This window comes from Diorhabda carinulata, chromosome 6 (assembly GCF_026250575.1).
Source record: "Diorhabda carinulata isolate Delta chromosome 6, icDioCari1.1, whole genome shotgun sequence".
In the NCBI taxonomy this organism is placed as follows: Eukaryota; Metazoa; Arthropoda; class Insecta; order Coleoptera; family Chrysomelidae; genus Diorhabda; species Diorhabda carinulata.
The window spans coordinates 30,761,848-30,775,573 of NC_079465.1; the positions used below are offsets into that span (position 1 = coordinate 30,761,848).

Sequence of the window (13,726 nt, forward strand, 5' to 3'; positions counted from 1 at the left end):
AGTAGATCTCCTGATTTAACTCGTTTAATGCATTATTTGATATTTTTTATGATTCTCAATCGATGATTCGAGACTTTTTAGAATTTATAAAGTTTTTTTCTCACTATTTTTTTAATCGACAAGAAAATTCTATTTTTTTTTTCAAAAAATTACGTTTTTGTTTTTTTCTCGCCATTTTTTCTATAAACAAAGATTTTTATAGAAAGAGTTGTCATTTTCGTAGATTTTCGCATTAATGCGACGTTGGCAGATCTAACGATTTCTCAGTAGACCTTGTGATTCAACTCAAAATTCAGTGTTTGACATTTTTATCGTTTCGAGTTTTTTTTTACTTGTCATTTCTTTAATCACCAAGAAAATTCGAATTATTTTGGAGAAAATTGCGTCGTTTTTCAGGAAACGTCATTTTCAGAAGTTTTCGCATTCATGCGACGTTGCCAGATCTACCCATTTTTCAACGAATCTACTGATTTATCTCAAAATTTAGTATTTGACATTTTTCATCCTGATTTCGAGAATATTTACAGTAAATTTTGTTTTTTTTTTTTCATCATCAGATGTAGACATCATTTTAATAATTTTTTCACTTGGATTTGAAAATTTTATTAAATCCTATCGATATCTACGCCTATGATAGTTATTTGGATTAGAAATTGTTTTTTTTTTAATAAATAAACTTGTTACGAAAATGTTGAAAATTATTTACATTTCCTTTAAAATGAACAAAAAATATCTCCATAATGTGAAATTTCTACAAACCACTTAGTTGACGTCACACATCACCCTGTATAATATATTAATAAAAATCCTTATTAGACTATAAATGAACGGCCAAAACATCACCCTGTATAATATATTTGTATAAATCATCTCAAATTTATTTATTTTCAAATATTTGGTACTTAAAACGCAGCCAAAACTATATTTTATAACTATTTCTAATTATTTCCCGTTCTTTCCGAACAGACTATAATTTCAATTCCATATATTTCCACTTAATATCCGGATAGAACCGGAATCGAAAACTGGTTTTAAACCCTTTATAAACATCTGAAAATCTCGTATCTAAAATTATTAGACTATAAAAGAACAGCAAAAACATCACCCTGTATAATATATTTGTATAAATCATCTCAAATTTATTTATTTTCAAATATTTGGTACTTAAAACGCAGCCAAAACTATATTTTATAACTATTTCTAATTATTTCCCGTTCTTTCCGAACAGACTATAATTTCAATTCCATATATTTCCACTTAATATCCGGATAGAACCGGAAACGAAAACTGGTTTTAAACCCTTTATAAACATCTGAAAATCTCGTATCTAAAATTATTAGACTATAAAAGAACAGCAAAAACATCACCCTGTATAATATATTTGTATAAATCATTTCAAATTTATTTATTTTTAAACATTTGGTACTTTAAACGCAGCCAAAACCATATTTTATAACTATTTCTAATTATTTCCCGTTCTTTCCGAACAGACTATAATTTCAATTCCATATATTTCCACTTAATATCCGGATAGAACCGGAAACGAAAACTGGTTTTAAACCCTTTATAAACATCTGAAAATCTCGTATCTAAAATTATTAGACTATAAAAGAACAGCAAAAACATCACCCTGTATAATATATTTGTATAAATCATCTCAAATTTATTTATTTTCAAATATTTGGTACTTTAAACGCAGCCAAAACCATATTTTATAACTATTTCTAATTATTTCCCGTTCTTTCCGAACAGACTATAATTTCAATTCCATATATTTCCACTTAATATCCGGATAGAACCGGAAACGAAAACTGGTTTTAAACCCTTTATAAACATCTGAAAATCTCGTATCTAAAATTATTAGACTATAAATGAACGGCCAAAACATCACCCTGTATAATATATTTGTATAAATCATTACAAATTTATTTATTTTTAAACATTTGGTACTTTAAACGCAGCCAAAACCATATTTTATAACTATTTCTAATTATTTCCCGTTCTTTCCGAACAGACTATAATTTCAATTCCATATATTTCCACTTAATATCCGGATAGAACCGGAAACGAAAACTGGTTTTAAACCCTTTATAAACATCTGAAAATCTCGTATCTAAAATTATTAGACTATAAAAGAACAGCAAAAACATCACCCTGTATAATATATTTGTATAAATCATTTCAAATTTATTTATTTTTAAACATTTGGTACTTTAAACGCAGCCAAAACCATATTTTATAACTATTTCTAATTATTTCCCGTTCTTTCCGAACAGACTATAATTTCAATTCCATATATTTCCACTTAATATCCGGATAGAACCGGAAACGAAAACTGGTTTTAAACCCTTTATAAACATCTGAAAATCTCGTATCTAAAATTATTAGACTATAAAAGAACAGCAAAAACATCACCCTGTATAATATATTTGTATAAATCATCTCAAATTTATTTATTTTCAAATATTTGGTACTTTAAACGCAGCCAAAACCATATTTTATAACTATTTCTAATTATTTCCCGTTCTTTCCGAACAGACTATAATTTCAATTCCATATATTTCCACTTAATATCCGGATAGAACCGGAAACGAAAACTGGTTTTAAACCCTTTATAAACATCTGAAAATCTCGTATCTAAAATTATTAGACTATAAATGAACGGCCAAAACATCACCCTGTATAATATATTTGTATAAATCATTACAAATTTATTTATTTTTAAACATTTGGTACTTTAAACGCAGCCAAAACCATATTTTATAACTATTTCTAATTATTTCCCGTTCTTTCCGAACAGACTATAATTTCAATTCCATATATTTCCACTTAATATCCGGATAGAACCGGAAACGAAAACTGGTTTTAAACCCTTTATAAACATCTGAAAATCTCGTATCTAAAATTATTAGACTATAAAAGAACAGCAAAAACATCACCCTGTATAATATATTTGTATAAATCATCTCAAATTTATTTATTTTCAAATATTTGGTACTTAAAACGCAGCCAAAACTATATTTTATAACTATTTCTAATTATTTCCCGTTCTTTCCGAACAGACTATAATTTCAATTCCATATATTTCCACTTAATATCCGGATAGAACCGGAATCGAAAACTGGTTTTAAACCCTTTATAAACATCTGAAAATCTCGTATCTAAAATTATTAGACTATAAAAGAACAGCAAAAACATCACCTTGTATAATATATTTGTATAAATCATTTCAAATTTATTTATTACTGAAAATGACTCTAAATATATTCAAAATCATCTTATATGTTACCAATCTACAGCCATAACCCTATTTTATTAGTATCGTAATTATTTCTAGTGTTTTCCAAATAGACTATAAATTTCATATTATGATGAATTTCAATATTCGAGTGTAAAATGCTTGAGTACGCATTTCTAGTCCCCCCCCCACCGTTAAAAAAGCTCGACAAAAAGCACCAAATTCCAAGTAATAAGAAGTATCACGTGTTGTTTACTTGGTCGGCATCGTTGGTTTTTCGCTATTGGGAATTTGTTTCGGCTCCGAATGATTACCGGTGATCATTCCAGTGTTGATTTTCGTGACATACGAGCGTTTAAATGTGTGCCTCGTTACCGATTTTATGCGACGTTAATTTACCGGAAAATAAGGCACTAATGATTATATCGGTGAATTATGTGGGCAAAAATACGAAAAAACTTTGTTTATTATTTGTATTTGATAATATTCGTTTACGCGGTTTATTTAGTGTATTCATTTGAATTATTCACTAGTTTCAGGACGTACGATATTCAAAAGAATAATTTACAATCGAAAGGTGAGTCAAAAGTTATTTATAACAAAAATAATACCTAAATAAGTTAGTCTTTATTTCTATTTACGATTTTTATTTATAAATAACTAACAAATTAAAACAATCACGGTAAATGTTCGACAAAATGACATACTGTCAAAAACGTCAAAATTCAAGATGGCTTTATGATAATACCGTTGTTGCCAGTTTTCAATACGTAATAACCCTCGTATATACATTTAATGTAAACTAAGGGAACGTCTGGCTACGGCGCCTCGATGTCGGGAAATATTTCAATTTGGATCATCTCTTATTATAACAGAGTGCTTTCAATTCCTAAACTAAATAATCGAAAATAGAGAATAAAAAAAAAATTTGTGAAATGAAAAAAATTAAAATAAGTGTCGTACATTCAAACATAAAAACAATTATAGTAATTTCTCGAGGAATACACGTACATGAGATTTTTATAGGTTATGTATAGTGTTCATTTTGTAGAAATATAATAATCCAGTGGTGTCGTGTAAGGGTTAGGTAATCAGCACGTCATTACTAATAAAATGTACGAAATTATGTATATATTTGAAACTATAATGTGTATTGTTTAAATTTCAAACAGAATATTGATGGAATCAACAAGTTTTAATCATGAAAACTTCAATTCACTAGGAGATTTGATAAATATGACATTTAAAAAAAAAAAAATTAAATCTGAAAAAGCCATTTGTGTCCTAAATAGGTTTTGAAACGATATTTCTGTCATAAATAACATTAAAAATGACAATTTTTGAGAAAATTCAAATTCGAAAAGCCATTTCTGTCCTAAATAATATGGATAAAAACATTTTTGTCGTTAATAACCTTGAAAATAACAATTCTTGAGAAAATTTATATTGGAAAAGCCATTTCTGTTTTAAATAAATTTGGAAAAGCCATTTCTGTTGTAAACAACCTTAAAAATGACAATTTTTGAGAAAATCCAAATTGGAAAGGCCATTTCTGTCCTAAATAAATTTGGAAAAGCCATTTCTGTTGTAAATAACCTTAAAAATGACAATTTTTGAGGAAAGTCAAATTGGAAAAGCCATTTCTGTCCTAAATAAATTTGAAAAAGCCATTTCTGTTGTAAACAACCTTAAAAATGACAATTTTTGAGAAAATCCAAATTGGAAAGGCCATTTCTGTCCTAAACAAATTTGGAAAAGCCATTTCTGTCGTTAATAACCTCAAAAATAACAATTCTTGAGAGAAAATTTATATTGGAAAAACCAATTCTGTCTTAAACAAATTTGGAAAAACAATTTTTGTCTACAATAAACCTGGAAAAGCTATTTGTGTCCAAAATAAGTTTAGAAAAGTCACTTGTGTCCTAAATAACTTTGAAAAAGATATTTGTCGATAAAATTGAATCTGGAAAAGCCTTTTGTGTCCTAAATAAACTCGAAAAAGCAATATCAGATCTAAATAATCTTAAAAACGACATTTCTTGAGAAAATTCAAATTGAAAAAGTCAATTCTCAATAATTAATTTCGATGCTCTTTTGGTGGAATCAACAAGTTGCCATATACAATTCTAATAACCCAGTGGCGTCGTGTCAGGGTTTAGAAAATAGATCGTATTTTTTATTTTTTTATTAAACTACTGTTTAATTTTGTTTTAAAACGTAAATTACATTGTTGCCACACGTGATTCATTTACTATATATATATATAGAGGAAATATTTTCCTTTATTGCAGATCCGTACGTGATAAATACGACAGGATGTAAAATTGAAAATATGGACGCTTTTAGCGACGAAATTATGGAATTTTTGTATCACTTAAATCCATTATCGTGCAGTGATAAACATTTATTAACTTACGTTAATCGAAACGGTAACGAAATTAGTTTAAATATAAACAAATCAGTAATTTACGATTATAGCTCATTCGATATAAATTGCTGTTATATAAATGTCGATAGAAATCCAGTAGGAGCTAACCCAGACGATAATCTCAGGTAAATATAATAAATTTTACGATATTTTTATTTTTATCGATTTATTAGTTTAACTCGAGTCATACAGGCACTTGAAATGATTTTTTTTTGATAATTTCTCGTCTTGCTCGACGGAATAATGCATTTCCCGACATGGCGCGGTCAACGGGATTAACTTAATACCAATTTAGTTTTTCAGAATGTACATATTTCGAAGATTCCGTAAATTTATATAGTGAAGTAGTGAAAGTGAAATGTAAAAATCCCTTTTACACCGTTTACGAAAACGTCCACGCCATCTTACGACCGCCAACGAACCAAGCGCCGAATTTTAACGATCCCAACGTTGTTCTAATTGGAATCGACGGTGTATCTATGACGAACCTGTTACGAACGATGCCGAAGACGCATCGTTTATTAGAAAATACGGGGTGGATCAAATTGAAAGGGTATAATAAAGTGGAGGATAATACTTTTCCGAATTTGATCGCCGTTCTAGCCGGGGTGAGGTTTTCTTTACAAGAAAACGACGGTTTACAAAATTGTAGTCCTTACCGAACGGAAAAATTGGAAAATTGCAATTTTATATGGAAAACTTTTAAAGAAAATAATTATAGTACCGCGTACGCTGAGGATACACCGACTATAGGTAAGATTTATTTTATTTTACGTTATTTTACGAACATACTGTATATTGCATTTTTTCTAATAGAACGTAGAGGAATTCTGTTTGTATCACTACGCGTTGGCGTTTTTTTTTTCGTCTTTTTCTTATCGCTTTTCACAGGGTGATATTAAATTCCTGATAAGTTGCTGATAACAAAAAAAAGGTTATTGATTTTTTCGAGTACTTCTGATAAAAAATTAATTTAATACTGAACAATTGATGAAAATGTATCAAATTTAATGAAAAAATTTCCATGATTAACCGAATTATGAGTTTTTTTCTAAAAAAAACGTCCCTTCTAATTGTTTGTTTAAAAAAAAAACTTTTTCGAAGTAAAACAATTTTTGCGTTTTCCGTGGTGGAATGAACAAGTTGATCGGCCGAATTCTTATAACCCAGTAGCGGCGTATTAGGGATTCGTAAATTGGATTCAATACTGAACAATTGATGAAAATGTATCAAATTTAATAAAAAAATGTCCTTGATTAAACGAATTATGATTTTTTTTTAAAAAACGTCCCTTCTAATTGTTTGTTTTAAAAAAATAACTTTTTCTAAGTAAAACAATTTTTGCGTTTTCCGTGGTGGAATCAACAAGTTAATGGCCGAATTCCTATAACCCAGTAGCGGCGTATTAGGGATTCGTAAATTGGATTCAATACAGAACAATTGATGAAAATGTATCAAATTTATTAAAAAAATTTACTTAATTAACAGAATCATGCATTTTTTTTATAAAAAAACGTCCCTGCTAATTGCTTGTTTATAAAAAATAACTTTTTCTGAGTAAAACAATTTTTGCGTTTTCTGTGGTGGAATCAACAAGTTGATCGGCCGAATCCTTATAACCCAGTAGCGGCGTATTAGGGATTCGTAAATTGGATTCAATACTGAACAATTGATGAAAATGTATCAAATTTAATAAAAAAATGTCCTTGATTAACCGAATCATGAATTTTTTTATAAAAAAACGTCCCTGCTAATTGCTTGTTTATAAAAAATAACTTTTTCTAAGTAAAACAATTTTTGCGTTTTCCGTGGTGGAATCAACAAGTTGAGGGGCCGAATGCAGATAACCCAGTAGCGGCGTATTAGGGGATCGTAAATTGGATTTAATACTGAACAATTGATGGAAATGTTTCAAATTTATTAAAAAAATTTACTTGATTAACCGAATTATGTATTTTTTATAAAAAAACGTCACTGTTAATTGTTTTTTTATAAAAAAATACCTTTTTCTAACTAAAACACATTTTGCGGTTTCCGTGGTGGAATGAACAAGTTGATCGGCCGAATTCTTATAACCCAGTAGCGGCGTATTAGGGATTCGTAAACTAGATCAATTTGAACAAATTAATGAAAATATATCAAATTAAATAAGTTTTTTCTAATTATATCAATCAAGAACAAAGTTTTTCTAGAAAAAAACTCCATGTTTATTGTCTATTGACATAGAAAATATTTTTTTTTTCAAAATTTTTCGCGTTTCTCGTGGTGGAATCAACAAGTTGTTCGGCCGAATTCGAGTAACACAGTGGCGGCGGGTATCAGGAGTAAATTGAATTAAATTTTGTGAAATTTATATTGAAATGTATCAAAATACAAGAAAGTATCGAAAAAAAAAAATAATAAAAACCAATTTTATTTTATTTTATTTTATTAACACACTGTATAATATCGGTATCACTTTATTTTACTGCAATATATGAATAAGTTTTTGTGTCAATAAAGGTGCCGAAGTTTTTATTTCTTCTTTTTTCTTATCGTGCTTCATTGGGCGTTGTTCAACTACCGATAAGTTACAGATAACGAAAATGTATTGAATCATTTGTCTATATTTTCAAGCAACACACGTCCTTACATCTGAAAATAAGACTTTCAAAAAGTAATTTTTGTTTAAAAAATTCACCTCTCTCTTTAAATTCCGTTTAATAATCCATTTTTAACATCAATAACTTCCATTATACAATATTTAATGAGGAAAAGTATAATCGTCCTACCCCGTATATTTAAAAATATATTTTTTCTCATATTAGTCGTATTTTTTTACAATGAAAGTTTTTATTTTACCCTGTATAATTTACGCCTGTTATATGATCAATAAACGTCTCTGTATAAATTTATTAAAACGTTTTCATGACATCCTGTATAATAAAGGGACTTTTCATCATACCTTGTACAATCAACGAACGTTTTCATCATACCCCGTATAAAATAAAATATATTTTTTCTACGATTTTCAAATTTCTATCGTTTCTTTTGACTATGAACGTTTCTATTATACCCTGTATAATTTACGCCTGTTGTATAATCAATAAACGTCTCTGTATAATTTATTAACGTTTTCATGACACCCTGTACAATAAAGGGACTTTTCATCATACCTTGTACCTTCAACGAACGTTTTCATCATACCCCGTATAATAAAAAATATATTTTTTCTACGATTTTCAAATTTCTATCGTTACTTTTGACCATGAACGTTTCTATTATACCCTATATAATTTACGCCTTTTGTATAATCAATAAACGTCTCTGTATAATTTATTAATGTTTTTATGACACCCTGTATAATCATGGGACGTTTTCATTTCACCCTTTACAATTAACGAACACTTTCGCCCTGTATAATAACGTTTTTATTAAACCCTGTATATAATTGACTAACGCGTCATTCAAATATCTGTGATTGGTTTTATCGTTAAACATTTTCGATAACCCCTATATAATGAATGAAGAACATTTTTGGTACGCTCTATATATTTTTCCGTTGTCGTAGGAACGTTTAATTTTAATAAAGCCGGTTTCAAACAACCCCCAACCGACTATTACTTCCGCCCTTATTTTTTGACAGCTAACGATTTACCCGCCAAATATATGTGCCTTAGGGCTCATTGTACCGGTCCGGAAAAAACCGGCGTCAGAATGCAAAATTTGGTGACGGATTTTTTGGATACGATCAATGGAAAAACACCAGGTAAGCGAAAAAAATTTTTACTTTACTTCAAGTGTACGTTGAAATTAATAATGTATTTATCTCAGTGTATTTTTTAAATTCTCTACGTCTTAAATCAAATATCTATTTATAGATATTCAACTATATACACTCCCACTACTTAAAGAGGCCTCAATAATGGCTATAAGAAATCGACTGCTCCCATTGTTTAACAACGTGTCATAATTTCGACTAGAATTTTTACTTTTTAACTTTAACGTTTCGCCGTTTAAAATTTACTTGTTATCTCATTTTTTTTTTATTTAAATGTTAATCACGAACACTTGGGAAATGGGAATATTATCTATTGATAAAAACCAATGGTATTTTGAGTGGTTTTCTAAGAAATAAATATGATAACACTTTCAAGTACATTACTTGCCACGAAACTAGGGTGATACCAGTGGCGTACTTGTCTATCGTAATACGCCATCAAATCTACGAGTACATTTAATTATTTTTTTTAAATTATATTTATACTCATTTTATACTATTTGTAAATAAAACATTTTTTTAATATTTAGGAATATATACAGAATAAATCGATGAAAATGTTTTAAAAAAATTTACTGGTATTTTTCTTTTGGTCGCCATATTGGTTAAAATTCACATAGCATGCTAGTATGTCAAATTACGCGCGTATTTACGTTGTCATGACAACACTGTTCACAATATGGCTGCGAACATCTGATGCGGTTCGGAGCATTAGTACAGGGCCGTCTTGAGGAATTTAATTTATATTTTTTTTGTTCTAATTTAAGAAAGTGAATTTTGATAACTGCGTTGTAGGTTTCGGTTTGTTTTGGATGAACGCTTTTAGTCACGAAGACGTAAATTGTCCTAGTTCGATGGATGAGGATTTCGAAAGATATTTTAAAAAATTATATTCGAATAATTATCTCGACAACACTGTTATGATATTTTTCAGCGATCACGGTTTTCGCTTCGGAAAAATAAGGTTAACGGAAAACGGTTGGTTGGAAGAGAGGTTGCCGTTTTTCTATATATGGATACCTCGTAGATTACGGTAAGTTTCAAATAAAATCTGGAAATTTTGTGAGAGAAAAGTTGATCTGGCGACGTCGCATCATATGGTACGACGTTTGCTGAACGGTGACGTAACTCGTTTCATTTGATGCTGACGTATTCCTGTTTCTTGATTGGTAAATAAAAATACAACGTTGCCAAGTTTTATTATACTTGTACAAGTCTCGATATCACTAAAATAATTTTTTATACAGATATTTTTGGAAATAATGTGGAAATTTAATTTTTTAATCAAAAATTCGACTTTTCGTTTTTGATAACTTTTTGCATACGAATCGCCTTGTATACAAAAAGTCCGTAAGACAACAAATACAATTAAGAGTTTCGAGTTGAAATCAGAAGATGTACTGAAACATAGAACGTAGATCTGGCGCCATCGCTTTTATACGATAAGAACGTTTGATCCGACGTTTCATGAACGGTGACGTGATGCACTTTTAATCATCATGGCAGTTTCCTGTATTTTGCAATTTTATTTTTGATAGAGTAAGGTACAACGTTGCCAAGTTTTATGATATAAAAATTATTTTATCTAACGTGAATAAATATTTATGTTGAAATAATTTTTTATAGTAAGATATTTTTTCAAAATCGTATTGAAATTTCATTTTTTAGTAAAAAATATTTCAAAAATCCTACTTTCGTTATTGATAACTTTTTGCATACACGAATCGCCCTGTATAAAAGAACGCCGTGAGAGTTTAGAGTCAAAATCAGAAGATAAACTGAATTATCAGTATATCTGGCAACATCGCCTTGATATGAAAAGCATGTTTGATCTGACGTTTCATGAACGGTGACGCAATGCGCTTCCAACCATCATGGCGGTTTCCTGTACGTCACATTTTTTTATTTTCCGTAGTTACAACGTTGCCAAATTTTTTTTATATAAATTATTGTTTCAGTAAATTATATCCCGAAAAATATCGAAATCTTTTAAGCAACACTGATAAATTAACGTCGCCTTACGACGTTTATATGAGTCTACAGGACGTCCTATCTCAAAACAATCCTAATTACGTAATTAGCCAACCCGAAGGTTGTCCCAAATGCCAATCTCTATTTAAACCAGTATCTCCGGAAAGGACTTGTAAGGACGCCGGAATTCCTGAACATTATTGCAGCTGTTCGAATTACGTAAAAATCGACAAATCCTTGCCTATCGTCGAAGTATTAGCGAATTTTTTCATCGACCAACTTAATAAATTAATCCAATCTTATGGTTATCTATCGAACAAATGCGCTATTTATAGGTTAGAAAAAATATCGAACGTCAAAGAGTTGATTTTGGAACAGGACGTCGAAATAAATTATTTAATCAGTATTGTAACGAGACCAGAAGCTCATTTCGAGGCTACTATTAAAGTTAATTTTTTTGGATCTGATTTTGAAATGTCGCTTAACGAAATAAATAGGTTAGATCGTTACGCGCCGACTTCCTATTGTGTCAAAAACTCCCCGGTACAAATTTATTGTTACTGCAGTTCTTTGATTAAAAAAATAACGAATATATTTTGTAATAATAAATTTTGTATTTTATGAAAACGTATTTTCATTTAAAACCACACCTACACGAACCGTTCCGTTCCTTTGGGATTAAAACTGGGTTCACACGCATATAATGACATTTTAATAGAGGTTATTTGATGATGTAGTTCCTACGTCACGGGTAGAAACACAAGATGGCGGTAAGTATCTAGTAAATTTCGAATTAAATCATTTTTTTTTTTAGAAATACATAAAATATTAAATCAAGTTTGATTTATGAAAACGAAAATTTAAATTTCAACACTAATTCTCTTTTTTTATATAGTATAATTGATCATAAAATAAAAATGTTTCAAATAATTTCATTATAAAAACTGTCATATGTCATTCTATGTGTATTTAAACAACATTGCCAAGTTCGAAATTAATAAGGAGATTTATAATTTGTAATAAAATGAGGTTATGTTTACTTTTAACAAAAGAAAATTACGTTTTAGACAATTTTAATTATTAATATATAAATTAATTAATAAATCCTACAAAACCACAAATTACAATATTCCTCAATTCTTCAATGTAAAAAAAGCGATACAGGACTAGTTCAATTCTATACATGAAACTGTCATTTTCTTGAGAAATGAATCAACAAATTTCATTTTAATGATTATTGCATCAATATTTTAGGTTGAGAAGCAAATTTTTCATGCATTAAACAGCTAAATACATTAACATTTTAATACTCACAAAAAGTTTTCCTGTATAAATACCACTTACAATGTCACTTAAAATATGAAACAATAAACGAAATTCATTTTATTGATAAATTCAGATCACAAAATAATTAATAACATTTTAAACACTAGGAACGACATCATTTATCCATTTCAAGTAATCCTGGTTTCCGTTTTGGATAGGTAAAGAAATAACCTCACAAACTGTATAAGGATGATTGGTTTTAACATATTCAGTTAAATTCCCGATTTTCGAAGTTCTAGTTTTAATCATCATCAAAACTTCAGGTTCTTCGTTGATCTTGTCTTCCCATTCGTATATGGAAATTATTTTCGGTATAATATTAACGCAAGCGGCTAATTTATTTTTGACTATGCCGTTAGCTAATTTTTTGGCTACTTCCTCGTTTGGAGCAGTAACGTAAGCAACGGAATGTTCACCGCTTGTATACGAAAATGTTTTGTTGGAAGAAGATAATTCTCCAGACATTTCTTTCGTAGCTAATACGGAAAATCTTCGAATAAATCTGAAATATACAATTTTCAATTGTATTAAGAGATATGGTTTTCAAAACTCACCCTAAATATATTGCAGAGATTAAGAATCCTTTTTTTATTAGCATTCCAAATGACTTATAAAGCCTAACCAAACAATAAAATTATTTGTATTGACACTTTTACTTGTCAATTGTCAAATGATCAATACCATAGAATTACATCTGTTTAAAATATTTTTAGTACCAAGTGTGAACATAAAACTATACTCTATATTCGTGATTATAAAATATAAACAAATACATTTATGAAATAGAGCTACTGATATTATTTAATTTAATTTAACCAACAATATTTTACCACTCGACGTTTTTTCCATAAACATCACCTGTATTAGATAAAAAATAGATTCCTGTATAAATTCTATGGCATATAATTGTATTAATTCTGTGGTCCTTAGAACGAACGTAGTACATATTGTTTTGTGAACTGTATATTATTGAGAAAGTTATGTATAAATAAATAGAATTATT

At 29.0% G+C, this 13,726-nt stretch overlaps 2 protein-coding genes across 2 annotated transcripts; one reads left to right on the top strand and one right to left on the bottom strand.

Annotated features, from left to right (window-relative positions):
• Positions 1-3,464: 3,464 nt before the first annotated feature.
• LOC130895562 (uncharacterized) lies at positions 3,465-12,024 on the top strand. Its single transcript, XM_057802925.1, has 6 exons — positions 3,465-3,815; positions 5,530-5,791; positions 5,962-6,419; positions 9,217-9,414; positions 10,222-10,459; positions 11,385-12,024. The coding sequence occupies exons 1-6, from the start codon at positions 3,674-3,676 to the stop codon at positions 12,019-12,021; spliced, it is 1,935 nt and encodes a 644-aa protein (XP_057658908.1). The 5' UTR covers positions 3,465-3,673; the 3' UTR covers positions 12,022-12,024.
• Positions 12,025-12,749: 725 nt separating this feature from the next.
• On the bottom strand, positions 12,750-13,402 carry LOC130895580 (protein CutA homolog). The gene is made up of 2 exons (XM_057802955.1): positions 13,278-13,402; positions 12,750-13,225 (listed from the first exon to the last, which is right to left on the bottom strand). The coding sequence occupies exons 1-2, from the start codon at positions 13,319-13,321 to the stop codon at positions 12,820-12,822; spliced, it is 450 nt and encodes a 149-aa protein (XP_057658938.1). The 5' UTR covers positions 13,322-13,402; the 3' UTR covers positions 12,750-12,819.
• Positions 13,403-13,726: the final 324 nt, after the last annotated feature.

Bases quoted from the DNA above. Each gene is read 5' to 3' on its own strand.
- LOC130895562 (XM_057802925.1), top strand. From the start codon at position 3,674: ATGTGGGCAAAAATACGAAAAAACTTTGTTTATTATTTGTATTTGATA. The intron at 3,816-5,529 runs GTGAGTCAAAAG...CCTTTATTGCAG, and splicing joins GAATAATTTACAATCGAAAG to ATCCGTACGTGATAAATACG. The intron at 9,415-10,221 runs GTAAGCGAAAAA...ACTGCGTTGTAG, and splicing joins GATCAATGGAAAAACACCAG to GTTTCGGTTTGTTTTGGATG.
- LOC130895580 (XM_057802955.1), bottom strand. From the start codon at position 13,321: ATGCTAATAAAAAAAGGATTCTTAATCTCTGCAATATATTTAGG. The intron at 13,226-13,277 runs GTGAGTTTTGAA...TGTATATTTCAG, and splicing joins ATCTCTGCAATATATTTAGG to ATTTATTCGAAGATTTTCCG.